Source organism: Pelmatolapia mariae, linkage group LG10_11, assembly GCF_036321145.2.
Source record: "Pelmatolapia mariae isolate MD_Pm_ZW linkage group LG10_11, Pm_UMD_F_2, whole genome shotgun sequence".
NCBI lineage: Eukaryota > Metazoa > Chordata > Actinopteri > Cichliformes > Cichlidae > Pelmatolapia > Pelmatolapia mariae.
Genome location: NC_086236.1, coordinates 27,960,197 through 27,980,407, shown reverse-complemented (window position 1 = coordinate 27,980,407; position 20,211 = coordinate 27,960,197). Strand labels below are relative to the sequence as shown.

At 42.7% G+C, this 20,211-nt stretch overlaps 1 protein-coding gene across 2 annotated transcripts in view; it reads left to right on the top strand.

The window, feature by feature from the left end:
* Positions 1 to 20,211, top strand: part of srrm3 (serine/arginine repetitive matrix 3) — a 107,380-nt gene that overhangs the window by 38,135 nt on the left and 49,034 nt on the right. For both annotated transcript variants that reach the window (XM_063486876.1, XM_063486875.1), the window contains exon 2: positions 16,064 to 16,364. In XM_063486876.1, coding sequence (XP_063342946.1) covers positions 16,075 to 16,364 — 290 coding nt within the window. In that variant the 5' untranslated portion in view covers positions 16,064 to 16,074. The remainder of the gene's footprint in view (positions 1 to 16,063; positions 16,365 to 20,211) is intronic.

Sequence of the window (20,211 nt, the reverse complement as noted above, 5' to 3'; positions counted from 1 at the left end):
GGTGGGACACTCTGGGCTGTTTTGAGAATTCGTCACAGCAGTTTTTAATTACAGACTGAAATCTGAGCCGGAAAGCCAACTGCAATGAAAAGTTATTTGTGTGCATTCCTGTAGAACAAGATTTTCAAAGTCTGAAAGTTTGTTGTCTATCCAGAGTCATGAAAAATATTATTTGACCCCCTACTGATATTGTCTGTTTTGCTGTGTATCTCATACTAAACCGTGTCAGACCTTCAAACAAAGTTAACTCTAAAAGTTTTCAGACCCTGCTGCCACAGCATTTCTGTGGGTTCAGATCCAGGCTAGGTTCACTAGGCCTCTCTAAATTGTTAATTTTATTCCTTTGAGACATTTAGAGATGGACTGACTCTTGCAGTTGTGCTTGGGCTTCACCTCACAGACTGACTGAATGGCGTTCTTCTTTTCTGTCACAGAGCAGCATTTTCTTCCTCAGTTATTGCTAGGTGCACTGCCCCTGTAGTAGCAAAGCATTGCTAAAATCTAGCACTTCTACCTCCACAGATTTCTGTAGTTTCTTTGTAGTACTTTATTTGATTTATAGTAGATATAAAAGTACACAAAGCTAGTTTTAGCCACTCCCTTATTCAGAAGGGGGTACCACAACAGGTAGTTCCACGTGTTTGATTTCGCAGATTTTTATCCCAAATGCTCTTTGGAATACAGGGGGTTTGTGTCTCCTCCAGGGATCAAACCAGGGATTTTTAACTGGTTAGCTGAATATGGAAACGACGACACTATCGAGTCACTGGCTTTGGATTCAACAGTCCATGCAACATTTTTCGAGTTATCAAGCTTTGTGTGACAAAATATGTGTGAACGTTAATGTTCTTCTGAATTCTCTCAGCAGTAGTTTTTGGTATCCACTCTGACATGAAGGCCACTTTTCTTATGCTTTTTGTTTTCAGATCGAAGATTAATGATCTCTGACCTTTACTGAGTTAAGAGAAGGTGACAGTTCTTGGAAGTTTTCTTGCATCTTCCTAGATAAATCATGTAGTTTGCATTATCAGTCGTCTCTGGGAAGGCTCGGTATTGTTCCAAGCCTTCTCCATTTGTAGAAATTCTCCTCACTGAAGATCCATGAAGTCCAGGAGCCTTAGGGATAGCTTTGTATTATGCAAAAGGATAATACACAGTTCAAGTTTGTCTCTGAGAAGAAGAATTTTTTTTTAATGCAGATTCCAGCAATCATCCAGTAAGTGTTTAAAAGAAATGGATAGCCTCCTAGCCTCCTTTTACTTCAAGCAGTCTCTTTTGAAGTTTGGAGACCTGTTCTCTGAGTTGTAATCTTCTGTGCTCACAATGTGACACTGATGACTCCTCTGTGAACCCGGAGGAACGAGGAGGGACTTCTGCCACTTTTAAGCTACCCTATACTCAGAGAATGCAGTTTCCACCAACTTTTTAAATAAGATTTTTTTTTCTTTGAAGCTCAGTATGCCATGGAAGTTAGTGCTCTGGGATCCTTGCCTTCTTTGAGAAATAGTATATTCAAAGTTTCCTGTTATGTGTGAGCCAGAAGTTGTGGCTCATTTTGATCATTAGCATGCAGAACAGAGATAATTTCATGGAAATATTTATGGATGAACTTAATTGTGGCTGATGAGTTTTGTGAACTACAGGCATTGGGAAATAGAGAGGATGAGTATACATGAAAATTAAAATAATGATGTTGGGAGATGAGGGCAGAGCAATTGACTGCACACACAGAAGCCCTTGCTTGTATAGTGATGAGTACATTAAGTGAAGTATTAATAATTCCTATAGCGGGCATTTGGTTTGGACAGAGAGTGCATGGGGCAGGCTAATCTCCCGATGGCTCTCTAACATTCCAGGCATTAGAAAGAGGCTGGGAGGAAGGGAAGGCGCAGTTGAGGAAATTGCTATTATCTCCATCCTTGGATGAAAGAATTATTTTTATATTCCACTGTTCAATCTCCAATGCCCTTTAGGTAAAATGAATCACACAGAAGAGATTAAAGTTTTGTTTGCATTATTTACCCTTTAAGACTCGATTCTTGGTTGCACTTAAGAAGAGAAAGTAGTAAATTATTCTTATTCCTAAAATCCAATTAGAGCTTACAGTGTGAAACATTAAACACGACTCATGTCTTCTGAGCAAACAAGGACACATGATAGAGGCTAAATCCGTTAATATTACTCAACATGGGCTGTAATAACTGAAATGTCATCTCACAGAAAAGCCTTCTGGTTTTGTGACTTATTTACATCCTCAGCCCTGTGCATGTATCTGAGAGGAAAAGTCACTTGGCACTTTTAATGAGATCTGCTCACGTTCATGTAAATTGTCCTCCAGGGACTGCAGGGTTATTATTCTGCAATGTAAGTGGCTGTGTGGCAAATTTAGAGAAGTCAGTAGCTGAGGCGCTACAGAGACATCATACATGGGCTTTTACTGTAACCCACATCCATGGATGCACTTGAAAATAAAATTAGTGAGTCAATGGCTGAAGCTTTTGGCTGAAATGTAAGTTTTATACTAGATCTGCTGTTAGCTTTGAGCATATTTAAGCCATATCACATTAGTGGAAGCGTTGCTGTGCTGCATATCAGTGCAGCTGTGATTTGGTTGCAGATCATTTCCAGGCATCCTTAATGCCCTTCATGCTCTTCTGGAGACTATTTGTGGTGTGCGGCCTGTGAGTTAGTTCAGGCAGTCAAGTTAAAATGGTACAAAATGTATACAACAGAAAATTTTCTCATAAGCACATTTTTCAACACCGCTGAGGGATAAGCGTGTCTATCATGTCGGTTTGATGCATCGGGGAACATTTTCATTGCAAAGTGCTCTCTGCATTTTAAACATTGTGTGTCTGGTTGTTTTTTTTCTATATTCTGTAATTTTTTTTTATCTCTAGCTGATGTACCTGTGTGGTCAAATTAGTGAAGATGTTTTCTTACTTTGCTTGTACTCCATCTAAAGTTCCAGCTGAACTCTCAGGGCCACTGTACAACAAGCTTTAAACACTCCCAAACACTAGACTTTTACACATGAAATCATCTTTGCTGTTGCAGACAGTATCTTTGACTACAAAGCCAAATCTGGATCTTTGTAAACCAGTCACATGCTGCATGAGGCATCCAAGGTCATGTCCCTGTCATGCTGAAGAGATTAGAGAGGCAATTAAAGATGATCTGGAATTAATAATCAGCCTCGTGTTTGCATGGCACGATCTTTTCTGCCAGCGCGCTGAAGATGTGTTGTAGTGTTTGCTGTTCTGACAGTCATAGACTGACTCAGGCACGCAGACCGGAGCCCGCCTGTGGTCACCTGCCGCTAACCCTGCTAATCACATCAGAAGCACTCCTATGTGAATCATTTCTTCCTGCACATGGCAGCACAGTGGAGTTTGTAGCTGTAGCTTAAACCTACTGTTACAGTCAAGGAGAGAATTTTTAAAAAGCACGGTTTGATCCCCGAGGATCAAAAAAGGAGGGAAACTAGTCCAAGCCTTGATCTGAGGTCGGGCTCGTATTCCTCCAGATTGTCAACCCACAGCTGAACCGGGTGCCTGGGATGAACCCAGATGTCACCCTTACAGACGGCATCTCTTTCTTCCTCTGAAGTGAGACTCAATATTTTTCTCTGTATTGAAAATGGGATAGCGGTGGTTTATTTCTGTCACACTGCGCCTTTGAGGTTGCCAAGGATGTCTCTCCACCAGAGGCCAAAGATTTTTAGCTGCCTTCTCATTTCACCTCGCTATGCCTCTCATGCCACTCATTAATTCACAGTTTGTTGCTGTTGTCACTGCTGTCACAAGTTGTATTGTGTTAAATCTTTGCTAAACATGATTCTTCAGCTGCATCAAACAGCCTCCTGCAGTCACCCCCCCCCCCCCCCCACCCCCCTCCCCGTGCCTTCACCCTCTCTTTCTCCCCGCTAGAATCTCTGTGGTCTTCAGTCAAAATTCACACTCTTATTTCACTTCCAAATCGACAGCACAAAAGTGAGTGAAGTACGTCACAGAAATTCTCACTCACAGCCTGTGCCTTCTTAGTAAAGGCAGTTGAACAGTGGGCTGTATCTATCCATGACATAAACAAATCAGAGAGGCTGTTTTATGAGCTTTGGTATGTGGCAGTGAATAAGAAGTGACATGTATCCAAACTTAAGATTCAGAAAACAAAACAGGGCCACAGTGCGCACCTGCCTCTGGCCTTATAACCTCTGCTTCCTATTTTGCATGCACCTTCCATCCTACTCTGACTAAAAACGAAAAAATGGAAAATGGAAAAAAAAAAGTTGAGGCCGCTTGTTTTCCAGCATCCAACAGCAAACCAACGTGTCTGGAATCAAGACAGCTGACCTTTGGGAAGCTGAACACATCCTCTGGGTGCCAAAGTGCTAAAAACAAACCAGAAGCTTCCAGACACGGGGCAGATTATTTTAGAAGGAGGGAAAGCATGATGGAAAACAGCACTTACTTAGATATGTGCACAGAAAATGCATCCAGAAGGAGACAGCCACCCAGGGTGTGTTTTTGTCTTTTTTTCCAGCTACTCTCTGCCATTCTCCGTCAAGGTCAGGCCCCCTGTTACTGCCACCCTATAATCATGACTGAGGTGCATCCGCTGAGTGAGATCCAATCATTGGTGCCATTGTGGACAACATACAGTGACCTGGCATGCTCTGAGAAAGGGGTGATGGGTTAGAGAGTGTTGGCTTTTAGAGAGAAAGTGGCTCCAAGGAGACCAGTACCACCTCTCAGAATTTTTTTTCTTTTATTTTTGTACCCACTGAGATGGAAAGTACTTAAACAACCCTGATACACAATGCAAATTGAAGCCCACTGTCTTATTGTGTTTGCATGGAGGACTTCCGGATGTGCTTCGCCGTGTGAAGACGTGCGTGCGGAGGCTCCATGTAAAAGTAGTCAAAAATAGTAATATCGCCAGTTTGCTACCATTTTGAGGAAGCTCGTTTAATACGATTCGTGCTTTGGAGTGACCGAGTGTGCTCACGGGGCAATTCATGACCGAAAATGTCCAACCGACAGACCCGTGCCGGCGTAGAAAAGTTGCACGCGGATAGCAACCCTGCCGCCGCAGCTAGCAAAGCTAATGCTAGCCCAGCACACGCCGACAACATGCCTCAGTGGGCCCAAGACATGATGTCCGAGATCAAAAAAACGAATGCTGGGATCACAAAATACAGAGAGGAGACGAAAACCGAGATCATGAGATGCAAAGAAGAAATAGAAAAAGGAAGAAAAGAGTCCAAAGCCGAGATGGAAAAGTGGGCTAAGAGTGTGGAAGATAACACTAAAGCTCAGTTTGAGTTGCTACGTGAGGAGGTGAGGCTGATAAGCGAGACGACCATCAGTCTGGCTAACGAGATGGAAGCGCGGAAAAAAGAAGTGGATGACACGCTGAACGACCAGTCTGACAGTATAACCAGCATGGAGACGAAACTGAAAGAAATGGAGAAGGAGATGCTGAAGCTGAGGAGACGAAGTGAAGACCTCGAGGCGAGATCACGACGCAACAACATACACATCGTGGGGGTAAGAGAAGGGGCTGAGACAGGCAAGAAGCCGCCGGAGTTCATAGCTGGACTGCTGAAAGAAAAGCTGGGGCTATCAGTGACACCGACGCTTGATCGAGCACACCGAACACTCGGCGCGAGACGAGACGGAGCCGGTGCTCCACCGAGAGCGTTCGTGGTGAGATGCCACTACTATACAGAGAAGGAGGAGATACTGAAGAAGGCGAGGGAAATGGAGAGAACGCCAGAAGGTCGGAATGGACGGATTCACATCTTCCCAGACTACACCCAGGAAGTAAACAATAAGAGAGCAGCCTTCAAAGAAGCAAGGAGCCTCCTGCGTACCTGCGGGGGGGTCAGATATGGGCTCCGTTACCCGGCAACGCTGGTGATTACACCAGAAGGAGGACAAACAAAAACCTTCGAGAGCCCAAAGGACGCCATGGAGTTTATCAAGAAGACATTGAACCCCGGGTGAAGTGTATGGGCTGGTCTGAGTTTGTATAAGGGCTACACTGGTGTAGGGACTTGAATGTCTCAGGAAAGATATTGTTGATTGGATTTTACAATACTGACAAAGTAATATCTCATTTTATTGTTTTGTATTTGAATATTTTATTTAAGAAATACTGTGGCCCTGCTTCATACTACTTACACATTATTTTTGTATTACTGTATTTTGTTTTCAAAGATCTTTTTGCTACAAGCTTCCCCTACTGGTTTTTTTTTTTTTTTTTTTTTTTTTTTTTCCCTCCTTTTAGGAGGTGCATAGATTGGAGGGGTGATATTATATTTTTAGAACCATGGGATATTTTGCACGGAGCCGCACACGGTAGGCTTGGCGTGTAGGAGATGGTGGACCGGTTGGCCACGAGAGTGCTTGTTAAAGAGCACTGTGTTTGGGTTCATGTTCATATATGCAATGTGTTGTGTGTTACTTGTGTATGTGTGTGTGTTGCTTCCTCGTTTTTTCCCAGACACCGCCCCTTTATTTTTTCTGTTTTTGCTGCCAGATCTTCAGGGTGTGATCCAGATAGTGGACGGCGTAGGAGCGTAGTGGGCATGTTGGGCTGTGGACTCCTGGCATGGCACCAAACATGGCTGTGAGCAGAATGGGCACAAATTTGATGAGCTGGAACGTAAGGGCGATCAATAAACCGGCTAAACGGAGTAAGATCTTTTCCCATTTAAGAGACCAGGGAGCAGAGATAGTATATTTGCAAGAGACACATTTGTTAAACAGGGACCACCTCAAACTGTGTAGGGGGGGATTTAACCAGATCTATCATTCAAATTTTGATAGTAAGAGTCGAGGAGTGGCCATCCTTATACACAGGAATGTACAATTCATAGAAACAACTGCCATAAAAGACAAACATGATCGATACGTTATTGTAGCTGGGAAATTATTCAATATGCCAGTGGTGTTGGCGAATGTATACGCATCCAATTGGGATAATGTTCAATTTTTTAAAGATTTGTTTTCATTACTACCTAATTTGGACACGCACAATTTGATTTTGGGGGGAGACTTGAATTGTGTCCTAGATTTAACTCTGGACCGCTCTAGCCCAACACCTAGTGTGCTAAGTAAATCTGCTCAATGCGTTAACTCCTTTTGTAAAACTTATGGTATATTCGATCCATGGAGATATGCAAATCCGACTACCAGGCAGTACTCCTTTTATTCCCCACCACACCAAACTTATACTAGAATTGATTATCTTTTGTTAGACAATAAATTGACCCCTATGGTAATGAATGTAGAATACCCTGGTATAGTACTATCTGACCATAGCCCGGTCACACTGACACTTAAATTCCCTGACTATACACCACCTCAGAGGATGTGGCGTCTTAATAGTAGATTATTGGCTGATGATGATTTTAAAGAATTCATTAATTCGCAAATAGTTTTTTTCTTGGATCTTAATGATACTCCTGATATAAGTAGTGGCACTTTATGGGAGTCATTAAAAGCGTATATATGCGGACAAATCATTTCATACAGTGCTGGTGAAAGGAAAAGAAAAATGAAACGTACTATAGAATTAATGAAAGCAATAAAAGAAGTTGATCTGGCAAATTCTATGACTCCATCTGAGGAGTTGCATAGAAAAAGGATTTTGCTTCAGACTGAATATGACATCCTGACAAGTCAGCGTGAGGAGGATTTATATCTTAGGTCAAGACAAGATCTCTATGAACATGGTGAGCGCGCTGGTAAACTCCTGAGCTACCAGCTAAAACAATCAGCAGCTGCTGGTATGATAGTAGAGATAGGAGATAATATGGGTAATAAAATTATAGATCAGAAGGGTATTAACAATCAATTTAAATCTTTTTATGAGGACTTGTATACCTCAGAAATAAATGATAGGGACCGAGCGAAGGATTTTTTTGACAACCTTGAAATACCACCACTAGAGGCAGCAGATAGAGATAGGTTAGAGGGACCCATATCTGCCACGGAGATAGACAAAGCAATTCGGAATATGAAGACAGGAAAAGCGCCGGGCCTTGATGGGTACCCAAATGAGTTTTATAAAACATTTGCTCCCAGACTGATACCCCTGCTTTGCAGAGTATTTAAGGAAGCTCTTGATAAAAAAGCTCTGCCCCAAACAATGTCACGGGCCTTGATCTCTGTACTCCTTAAGAAGAATAAGGACCCACTTAAATGTGAGTCATATCGCCCAGTAAGTTTACTTGGATGTGATTATAAAATACTGACCAAAGTACTGGCAGCTAGAATTGAGCTTGTTATAAGTAAGATAATACATCCTGATCAGACAGGGTTTGTTGCAGGTAGACAACTCTCCAGCAATCTCCGCCGTCTGTTCAATGTACTATATACTGCTGAAGATAACATTATGCCAGAGGTTGTGATATCCATAGATGCCCACAAAGCCTTCGATAGAATAGAGTATTACTATCTATTTACGGCCCTCGAGAGATTCGGCTTTGGTCCAACATTTTGCTCGTGGATTAAAATAATTTATTCGAGCCCCCAGGCTGTGGTAAGAACAAATAATATCATATCTGAACCCTTCTCTCTATTCCGGGGAACGAGACAGGGGTGCCCTTTGTCACCCCTGCTCTTTGATGTGGCAATTGAACCCCTTGCGATAATGCTAAGACAGGCTGCTGAATTGGTAGGGATACAAAGGGACACAAAACCATAGGCTGTCCTTATATGCTGACGATCTCCTCCTTTTCCTGTCAAACCCTGCCATTAGTATCCCGGTGGCCCTTGGTATTGTCAAAGATTTTGGGAGGGTGTCGGGCTATAAAATTAATTTAGACAAAAGTGTTCTTTTCCCCATTAATAAACAGGCGAGGAAACTTTCTTTCCGGGCCTATCCCTTTGCAATACATAAGGATAAATTTACATATTTAGGTGTTGATGTAACTAGTAAATATAAAGATTTACTGGACAATAACTTTAAAGTAACACTGGACAAAGCAAAATTAGATATGGAAAGGTGGGCATCGCTCCCCTTATCATTAGCAGGGAAGATAAATTCTGTTAAAATGAATATAATGCCACGGTTCCTCTATTTGTTCCAGACGATACCAATTTTTATTCCTAAATCATTTTTTAAGGAATTGAACAAATGTACATCTGCCTTTATTTGGAATAAAAAAGTCCCCAGGATAAGAAGAGAGTTTCTTTTTTTTTTTTTTTTTGTCTGTCCCATTTGGTTCTTTAGCCGTCAGAATTGTTGTCTGAAGACCAACAAGGATACCAAATGGATTTATTTTGCCAAATGGATCATCATGGCATTGCCGTATTGGTCCATTTGATCAACTTTTGTTGTTATTATTTATTTTATTTTCAGTAGTTACAGATGAGACAGACATGATTGGGGGATAGGAAAGGGAGAAAGAAAGAGAGGAAGGAAAAGAAAAACAGAAGGGAAGAGGGACAGTGAGAAAGGGCACTTATAAAGACAAAGAGAAAAAAAAAATCTCCTGGATCACCTGTTGAGAGAAAAAGAATAGAAAACAAGCAAAAAAAAAAACAAAGCAACATACTAAACACAACACCATCATGTTAATCTAGCTAAGTGTAAACAGCAATAAATACTAAATATTGAATGTTGTTGTGCAGCACAGACAGCGCACAATGTGCTTTGAAGTAGCAGCTAAGAAAGGTGTAGTTTATGTCTACGAACAGTGAACACCCATGTGCACACCCGTGTGGATCAGCGCGCTTGTATACAGAAGGTTTCCCCATGTAACGGTCTGCTAGAGGGTGTGGAGGGCCATAGCCCCGTCCCCCAGGGCATGAAGCAGGCATGGAGGAGATCCAGGCTCCAGACATCCAGGTTCCCCAGAGTGCGAGAGCCCAAGGAGTACCACCGGAGGGGCATCCGTGCCACCCTCCTGGGAAGGGCTGAGGAGATCCCCAGACGAGGGGTCACCCAGTAGCCACGGAGCAGAAGCCAGAGGGGGCTGCACTGGCGCGCCCGCCGGCTCTGCCGGCAGCCAGCTGTGCCAGAGTGAACCGAGCTGCAGGCCCCGAGGCTGGAGGTTTGAGGGCCCCCTTTGCCCCGGAAGAGGCCTGACCGAGCGAAGAAGAGAGTTTCTTGAGAGACAGAAAGAAGAGGGAGGCCTGGCTCTGCCGAACTATATGCACTATTATTTTGCTGCTAATATACATAAGTTGTTATTTTGGGTCAGAGAGTTAGATGAGGATGAAACCCCAATATGGGTTCATATGGAAAGGTATGTCTCTAGCCCAGTGTCCCTGCGCTCCCTGGTCTGCGCTCCTCTACCCTTGAGCAAACATCTTTACACAAACAACCCGGTGGTATCTAATTCTTTGAAAATTTGGACTCAATTCAGATCACATTTTAAAAACAGAAACGCCCTCCTATCTGCTCCCATCTATGGAAATCACTTGTTTTCCCCAGCCCTCGGGGGAACAGCCTTTAGGGAATGGCATAGAGCTGGGGTGGAATGTGTCAAACATCTGTTTAAAAATGGTACTTTTATGTCTGCTGCTCAACTGGAAAAGGATTATGGAATCTCCTCCAAGACTAATTATTTTAGATATTTCCAGGTTGTGAAAAAGTCATTCAGCCCCTCCCTCGAGCTTCCACAAAGCGGATGGATAGACAAGCTGATGGACACAGATCCGACTGCTAAGGGGACAATCTCCACGCTATATGCAAATATTCAGAAGGTGGCTTCCCCCTCCCTGGACAATGTAAGAAGGAAATGGGAGGAAGAATTGGGGCTGGACATTTCAGAGGTTGACTGGGGAGGGGCAGTGGATCTAGTACACTCTGCTTCTGTATGTGTGAGACACGGATTGATACAGTTCAAGGTGTTACACAGACTCCACTGGTCAAGGGAGAAACTGGCAAGAATGTACCAGGGGGCCGATCCGACCTGCCCCAGATGTAAACAGGTGCCAGCCAACTTATGCCACATGTTCTGGTCTTGTTACAGGCTGAAAGACTTTTGGACTAACATCTTTAGAACATTCTCATTCATTTATAATAAAGATGTGGAACCAATGCCTCTGACAGCCATCTTTGGGGTGGCACCGAGGGAAACTCAACTAACAGCCTCTCAGAGGAAGGCAATAGCATTCACCTCATTGTTGGCTAGGAGACTGATTCTATTTAATTGGATAAAGGCAACACCGCCATCCCATAAACGCTGGGTGGAAGAGGTGATGGCACACCTCAAATTAGAGCATCTCAGATTTACTATACAGGGCAACACCAAGAAATTCTTTAAGGTCTGGCAGCCTTTCATTTCCTATTTTGAAAATGAGTTTCCGTCTACTCCATAACTGGCAACTTTTTACCCCCCCCCCCCCCCCCCCCTCTTTTTTTTTTTTTTTTTTTTTTGGTCCTGTCTGGGTATAGTTTTGTCTTACATTGTGTTGTAGGACTTGAGTTCGAGTTTTTCTGTATGAATGATATGCTTTTTGAAAACTCAATAAAAACACTTTGATTATTATTATTATTGTGTTTGCATGTTTTTCCTCTAGAGCTACAAAGCCAGCCCGATTAACCTATCAACAGACAGAGATTAGACACTCAGGAAGTGAAGATAGCAGAAGATAAATCTAAAAGGATTTCTAATATGTAGCTGGATCACTGTAGAGGCCAGTAATTCAGCAGTGCCTAACCTACATTTTACGCCCTTATTGATTTCATGTCAGTGTTATAGGTGACATGTCTAATAATTTATTGCTGAAACAAATATTATCATCTCGTCCCTGTTCTGGTTCAGTTTATTCTTCTCTGTCCTAATAATATAGAGCAATTATCTGCAATGTTTGCATGAAAAGGTCTGTCAAGATAGTGTACAGATGGCCCCACATATGTTCTGTGTTCAGAGAGCTCTGGTGTAGCATACAAACTGCAAAAATAATCCTATAGTCAGATATAGAAAACATATTGCATATTGCAGGAGCTCCACATTTCCCACCAGCTTTGGTGGAACCAATCCATAAGTGAAAAAAAAAATAACAGAGGCCATGAAAAAGAAAGTACTCAACTCTTGATTGCATATATGTTGATGCCATGTTACAAAGGTGCACTTGTTTTAATTTGAAGAGATCTACCTACCTGCTATACAATGCCTCTGTTTGGGGGGGGGGGGCAGCCAATGGGGAGACAGCTGGCTGAAAAGGAGATTAGCTAAAACATCTTGTTACAGCCAGTGGATAAGTGGAAAAATCTGCAGAAAGCATAAGACAGGAATGGGATCATTTTGAACTGTAAGTCAAGAATCAAAGTATGGAGCAGGAAATTGATATCATCAATCCCCTTTAACTCCATTTCTTGAAAATCTGCAAATGAATGCGCATTTTCACCTGAAAATGATGCAACTGGAACGCAATTCAAACTGCTGGGCAAACTTTTGATGACAGAAAATCAGGCAGAAATACGGCATTTGTGTGTATTTCATGTTTTCATTTGAGGAAGGTTACAGTGTCCTCATTGCTCTGTGCTTTTCAAATCTCTCCAGTAACAAGTGACCTTTAAGTCACATGCAAATATGACTTAAACCCCCAAAAACTTATTATTTCAGTCTGGGCAGTGTCCTCTGAAATATCTCATTAGCTTAATATAACATTAGATTCCTAATGAGAAAGAGATTTTTTTTTCACTGTGTGGCCACTTTGTGAATGTTATCCTTATTAATTGAGCTTTAAGTGCGTGATCCATCCGCTGCATGCATTGATGAGTCAGCCTTGGATGGGTTGCCAGCAGTGTTGGTCAAGTTACTTGAAAAAAGTAATCGGATTACAGTGCTGCCCATCTCTGGTTGCCAGCGACAATTTAACTCAGAGATCACAATGCTTGCATGGAAATAATGGCAATCTTTCAGCATTTAGTGATGAGCGGTACCTTGCATGGCAGCCGTGTGTGGATATCGTTTTCCGCTGTGGGCTTGCTTTGTTGCATGTTGCATAATGTCAGCAGAAGACAGGCTGCAGTGTAGACACAGCAGAGGCCTCCCCAGCGGCAACGTCCAATCAAGCAGACAGCACAGGAAAACCACTGACAGAGGTTAAGGACACAGCAGTGCAGCCTTCTTTCTTCTCTTTCTAAAGAAATGGCACGAGTCACAGGCTCTGGAGCAGAGTATTGAATGTCCAAGTGTGTGTTAATCTGTTTGGGATTTGAAATAATTGATGGTGGCGCTTTGTGCTTGCGGCTAAACAACTTCACTTAGCACATGACTAATTACAGACAGTGTTTGTCGGGATGTGACAGTCTTATACGCCTTTGCAATAATAGCAGAAGAGGTCAGTGCCAGCATTAATACAGCAGCTAGAGATAACCTTCAGTCCCTGCAGAGGACTCGCACACAATTAGCTGTGTGCTCTGCTGCCTTATCGGCTCAATGACAAGTCTCCCTTTCTGCTCTGACTTTTTCTTTTTATTACACAATTAAATAATTTAGTTGTTTAACTTGAAAGAAAACAGATTCTCTGCCCATCCCATCTCCCCGGGAACAAAAGGAATGATGCATTAATATAATGAGGAGGCTCCAGTTTAATGTAACGACAGATGTGGGCCAGGCTCTACATCTGGTGAAGAATTTAATTTGGAATGGGAGGGTCCTTTTGCTCTGATTTTCAGATGTTATCATTTCATTTAACCTTGCTGAGAATGAGCCTGCCTTTAATGTTGGGATGTGTGCATGTTGTGACATTTATGGGGAGGGCTCATGGATCTCTTGTAGGCCAAGACAGGACTTCCAGAATAAACCACAGCCTGTATATGAGAGAGAAGAGAAGCTGATGGCGAATTTTAATGATCCACAGGGTGTGGATTCTCTGGGAGCAAAAAGAAGTCCAGTCCTACAAGAAAATAATCGTACCGCTCAGGTTATGATCCCAACTACTAGATTCAAGTCCTGTTAAATATCACATGATGGGATATGATTTGTAATTTGTGGTCACAATAAAGCAGGGTATACTTTAGTGTGGTCTAACCCTAACCCCTGTATTTCTCAGTCTGATCCACCTTCTTTATAACATCAGCTTTCAAAACACAAAGATAGTGATTCTTCAGCTCAAGGCTTCAAATCAAGACCTCACAGTGGCAGCATCTATCTTTTATACACAGTCTACAGCACATATGCCGTTATCCATAGTGCTCCCCTAAGTGCATCTCCAAACCCACAACCCTGCTATCTTTGTAGCCAAAGAGCTATGCAAATTAACATAAACGGCACATAAGCCCTGACCAGCTGTCCGCATTAAACAAACACTTCTCAAAAATTATGTGTTGCTGCAGTGGTGTGTCCTTTAAATATCTACAGGATAAAAGCTAGTTTGTTTGTTTTTTACTTAAGATGCAGGTTGCTTCATTTTTCTCTTGTCATTTAATAATTAAGTCCTTTAAATTTAATGTTCCATAAGGGCATGTGAATTCTTGCTTGTGCTTTTGTTGAATCTGTGGGATGCATGAATGTAAATTACTCTGTAAGCACACAAATACACGCACATTAAGTTACATTTCATTTCAAATCTAAATGAACTGTCTGTTGTTCACAGAGTGATTCATATATCACATATTCCTGTCTTTTCACCGGTTGTGTGTTGCTGCTGTCTACCTGAATGTCATTTTAAACACCATTTTTAAAGATGAGAGCTTTTCTCCTTACCATCTTCTGCAGGCGAGCGTGTGCAGATGAGAGATTACTGTCATGGAATATCAAGCGCTGATTTACTGTATAATAGATTCAGAGATGATGCCTCCTGCTGTCCTGCCACCTGTTCTGTCACCCGAGAGCCGTGTCGCTACGCACACATCCACGGCTTGTTTACCAGTACACGGCACTCCAGAACACAAGCACATCCCTATTAACCAGTCAAAGACTACCAGGAGCAGCTCAAATGCACAAAAGCGCGAGATGGCACAACATTAGCTTGTTCGCACACTCCCTGTGATTAGATAAAAGAAAAGGGAATGGCTTGTGACTGTAGCTCTGAGAGTCTGTCCATCCAGCTTCAGTATCAACCTGTCTTGAGTCCTCAATGTGTGGCAGTGATGAAGTACCTCAGCCGGCCTTCTGTGCCTCCGCACTGAAAAATGAAGTCATTAGTTGTAGAGGGAGAGGAGCTTAGGCTCGCGGGCACGCTATAAGCCCTTCCACTCTTCCCGTGCGCTCAGCACTGGCCTTAAAAGAACGGTCTGTCTTAATTAGAGTCCAGTCCACACAACACTTCCACCAGATGCTTTTTTATTAACAAAATGACAATCTCACCATTTCATGAGTAAATGAGGCAGAAAGAGAAAAGATAAAGGAAGTCAAAATCAAACAGGGCATTCAGTTTCTTCTCACACTAACCTTTGTCACTCATTTCTGTCTTTAAGCTGCTTATTGTCCATCACTCCCATTGTTTTTTCCCTGTCACGTCATATGTTTTTTATATGACCTTTACAGTTTACAGCTTTAGTTTGCTCCACTAGATACGAGAGTGTAGAAGAGGAAGCACTCTGTCTCCTAACCTGCCTTTAGGCACTACTTAGTTGTTGACTCACAGAGCTGAAGTTACTTCCAGTTCTCTCTCTGGCTGTACATGTCCACATGTACCCAAGATCCAAATTGTGTGTGTGTACGTGCGTGGGTGCAGTATATTGGTGTGAGTGTGTGCAAGCGTACTGCTCAGTTCAGGCAGAAATGCTGCAGCCTGTCCAAAGATATTAACATCAAATGAAGCGCTCACCTTTCAGTTTCAGAATGTTTGTGGCTTACTGCTGGTTCAGATAGTGTGATGTACTGACAACATTTAGAGATGTATATGTGGGAAAGATTTGCTGTCAGTTGGCAGCTTTGTGGTTGTCAAAGAGGATCTGGGTACAAAATGGTCTTTGATGGGGATTTTTTTTACTAAATGTATAAAGATTACTCCCACTGAGTGAGAACCTCCCAAAACAAGGGAAAGATCTGACATTAAATCATTAATGTGAGTGAGACCCACAAGTGACAGCTTCTCTCATCCCCTCTCTCCGTTGACCTTTGGTCTCTTCATCTCTGTCTCGACAGATTCAGTAATCATGTATGATGCAACAAGGGTGCCGTCTCCGAAAGATGGTGCAAACGGTTTGGCCCAGCCGGTTGTCCCCGGAGCAGGAGCGGGAACAGCTGTAGGATCTGGAGGGCCAACTGCAACTACAGTGCTGCAAGCTAAAACTGAAGAGGGGCAGCCAGTTAAGGAGGAGGAGGAGGAGCCCAAAGCAGAGCCTGTCCTGGTGAAGAAGCCCCACAGAGAGATTCTGGACCATGAGAGGAAGAGGAGGGTGGAGCTCAAATGTATGGAGCTCCAAGAGATGATGGAGGAGCAAGGGTAAGTAAAGAACAAATAGTAAAAAGACAATAGATAAGATAACAGTACTAAGTTGGTCGAAAATAACTTGATTATTGACCCTGAGGGAATGATTATATAGGGTGCAATGATAGTCCTGAGTGTTATATTATTATAGTCCTTTATTTAAAATTTAATTTGTTTGGAGACCTTTTTTAAGTTATTTGAAGAGCTGAGTAAGTTTAGGTTGCCATGGTAAACACTAAAGTAATTTTTAGACAGCACAGATTACACAGATTACAAAACAGAAGATAGAAATAAGGTTAAATAAATAAGGTGAGGGGTAAGAATGTGCTTGGATTCATAGTTAGTCGTATGTGTAGCATGAATAAAACCAGAGTTGTCGAGGCAACTAGATTTATTAAACTAGACAGGGAGCTGTTTTGCTAGGCTTACAGTGCCTTAAGCATTTACAGAGTTGCATTAATAAAGAAATAACTCAAGCTAAACCTAATCAAAGAGAAGTTTAATAGTTTGGTCTATTAATTTGCACTGGGCTTATTTGTTATAAGGTTCAGTCGTTAGTAAGAAAATTCCCCAAGGAAGCCATCTGTTGAAGTCAAACTAAAATATTACCTGCAGAAGAGTTACAGTTTCAGTGGTAAGGCACAACTTTGACTTTGAGGGAAAATTGTTCCCACTTCCAGCTTGCATTGCACTTCTTTCAAGTTTTACTACTGCTCATTGGTCAGTTAGCTTAGTGCTCATTGGTCAGTTAGTGTTTGTAGGAACGTTGCCATCTTTATTGCAAACTGCAGGCAACTGTGGCAATCTCCTTATGAGCAAACTAATTTGTGAAAGGCAGCAGTCACTTGCCAACCAATATAAATATAATTTTTCCCTAGTGATGGTTGCTATGCACTCTATGTGACTGGGGCCAAAAAATATCATAGAGCTATTAGATGGGAGAATACTACACTGTAGTTGATATTTTTTTTTCAGTTCAATACATGTTTTTCTTGGACAATTTTCTTACTAATGGCTGAAATTTAAAACAAATTAATTTTTTAAGACCAAGAGCAGAGATTGCCAAGAGGTCTCTAGGCCTGTGTGGCTGAAGCCTTACCCCTTGAATCTAACAATCTAGCGCCTAAGTCATACATTGATCCAAGTTTTCTTTTTTTAAATGATCTCCCTTCGTGTTGAAGCATTTCTTTATTATTTCTGCAACAGTACTTTGCTGCTCTTGTTCTTGGCTGCTATTTTTTTTCCAAGTCCTGTAATTTGACTCGATATGCTGGCAGCAGGTTGGCAATATGAGCTATGTCTTCTAAATCATGGGAGACAATTTTGTGAGCTAAACTCACAAATGGAAGTGGAACTGCTAGCCTCATAGAGCATCTCGGCTCTTGATTCAGCTGAGCGAAAGGTTGTGTTTGGCTTTGTAAGGAAGCCCACATGTGATGCATGTGTATTCAAACTAGAGTCCAATCTGAAATGCTTGCGTAGGCAAGTCGGATGGAAAAAAAAGAGTTGCTCTTGGGTTTTGATGTCAACTGACATTACCTTTTTCAGAGAAACGGTAGTTGTTTATCTGTTTTTCACAATGCAGTTATTGGGATGCCGGTTGTGAGTGCAAGCCATAAAGGCTTGTGTAGCACAGAGCCTGACATTGACAGGTGTGTACCTGTAGGGGTGCTGAGTTCACAAGCTGCACCAGAACATTACATTCAGACACCGTAACCTGCCAGAAGTCATTTTCATCATATTATTGGGAGGATGAAAAAGAAAAAAAACCTATTCTCTCTGGAAGAGTGGAGTAAACTTAAGGAGCTGTGTTTTTGTGAGGAAATGGTGCATAACAATGTGTTTTTATACTTTTATCAGCATGCTTTGGAAATGTTATCAGTCACAGTGCTCTGTCATGACACAATTGAATCATATTATTCTTTTATTCTCATTTTTAAAACAGGCATTATTGTGAGACACTGAATTAAACTGCAGTCCTTCTTGTAGGAGGTTGCTCTGAAACCTGTAAAGATAGAGCTAAAGATAACTGTTTCTTGGCATAAGAAGGGTTCAGTGTCAGGTGAAGGACAGGACACTACAAATGCTATTTTGGCAAAGACCTGGGTGCTTCCTGATTGGCCGGGTGCCCCAGTTAACATAATTGGCAGCACTGACAATCAGTAGCCCAGCGAAGAATTATGTATTTGCTTTAAGGTCTCCTGCTTTCTGGTTGGGTGCCTGTGGAGACACAGGGAGGTGTTGAAGGGCCTTGTCATGGGTGTCATAGGATTGTACACTGTTCCCAAGCCAACAGTGGGAGTTAGTTAGGGAAGGTAATCATGCATGCATATAGAGATGTAGCAATTCAATCATCGGCGCCACCCATTTCTGCTTCCCAATGTTGCCACTGACTTGAATTTTACTCAGCTAAATGTGTTACAGCCATAGGGATAGTCAGCTCAGAACGCAGGACAGCCCACCCGAGTCCATTTCATTAGTATCCAGCACAAAGTTAGGAAGAACCATGGAAACTGTAGAGATGGCAGTCAGTCCTTATCCACAATCTCAGTGCTTCTCCCTGGCATGTTTGCTCACACACGCACACACATACTGTACACACATGCACACTGCTGCTTGAATAACCACAGCTCGCAGCCAAACTCCAGGCGAGCTCGTCATAATTAATGATGAGCTCTGTGATCCTGTGTCAGTGCAGAGAAAACTCACTTTCCCGCTGATACCTCGTGACATTTTACTCACATCACATTTGTCATTTACAGAAAGCTGACTAATCCATGATGTATTAGGGGAGAGTGATCCAATTGAATGAAAGGCAATCTAGTTAGAGAGGGATTTTTGGGGGGGGGGGGTTAGTGTTGGTATGAGAGGTGGCAGGCACATTTGAATGCTAGAGTGAGGAATCTTTTACCTGGCTGAGTATTTAGATGAATTAAATCAATGCGCTGGGTGTTTTTTTTAAGGTGAAGCTGGATTGTACTTCCACTCATTTTTGTGCTCGTCCCTCGTTCCCTGAGCGTGACTGCTCTTGTCAGCCCGCGAGGTCTCATTAAGTCTGTAGGGTAATAGTAGAGCCACAGCAGATTGATGAAGCTGAAGGACAGCTACTGAGGATAGACAGAGGGGGTTACACACTTGCCATCTGTCAAGGTCTACTCATCTCCTGGCCTGGAGAAGATGTAATAGGTCCTGGTTTGAGAAAAGAGCCACGATGTCTACAGGAGTGGTGTAGTGGCACGCAGCAGCTTGGCTAATGATGACAGAACGCAAGAAGACAAGACTTTCGCACTGACGGGCTCCACTGTGCTCGTCTGACTGCACGGCCTCGGCTGGCACACGGTCGCACATGAAGGATGGCGACCACTCAGCTGAATGTTAAAGCAAGCCCTGGACGGACTCAACTCATCTTGTTAAGCTATAATAAAAGGAGAATCCCATTTGGCAGCTTGGCTCAGCACAGCTACCCGTGCCTTTTCCAATTTCTAATGTGCCTCTTTAAATGAGAGAGCGTGTGTGCAGGATTAAGGGATAGAGCGGGGGATGAAACACAGGGATAGAGAGGCAGAGCAATGCCACGCATTAGACACAATTAAGATGGTGGCTGGAGTCTGTTTTCATTTGTAGTGGATTTAAGCCAGGGGACTCCACGTCACCCTCGAATCCTGGTTTTGACTGAGGACGGGGTGAAGGATTAGGCTCAGAGGAAGGTTGGATGGCAGCGCAACACCCCCCCCCCCCCCCCCCCCCCCCAATTTCCCTAGCTTTGCCAGCACATGGCAAGACACTCCCCTCCTCCCTTTACACACAGCCCCCCAACTCCTCTCCAAAGATAAAACCAGGATAAATGGTCTGTTGTGAGTGA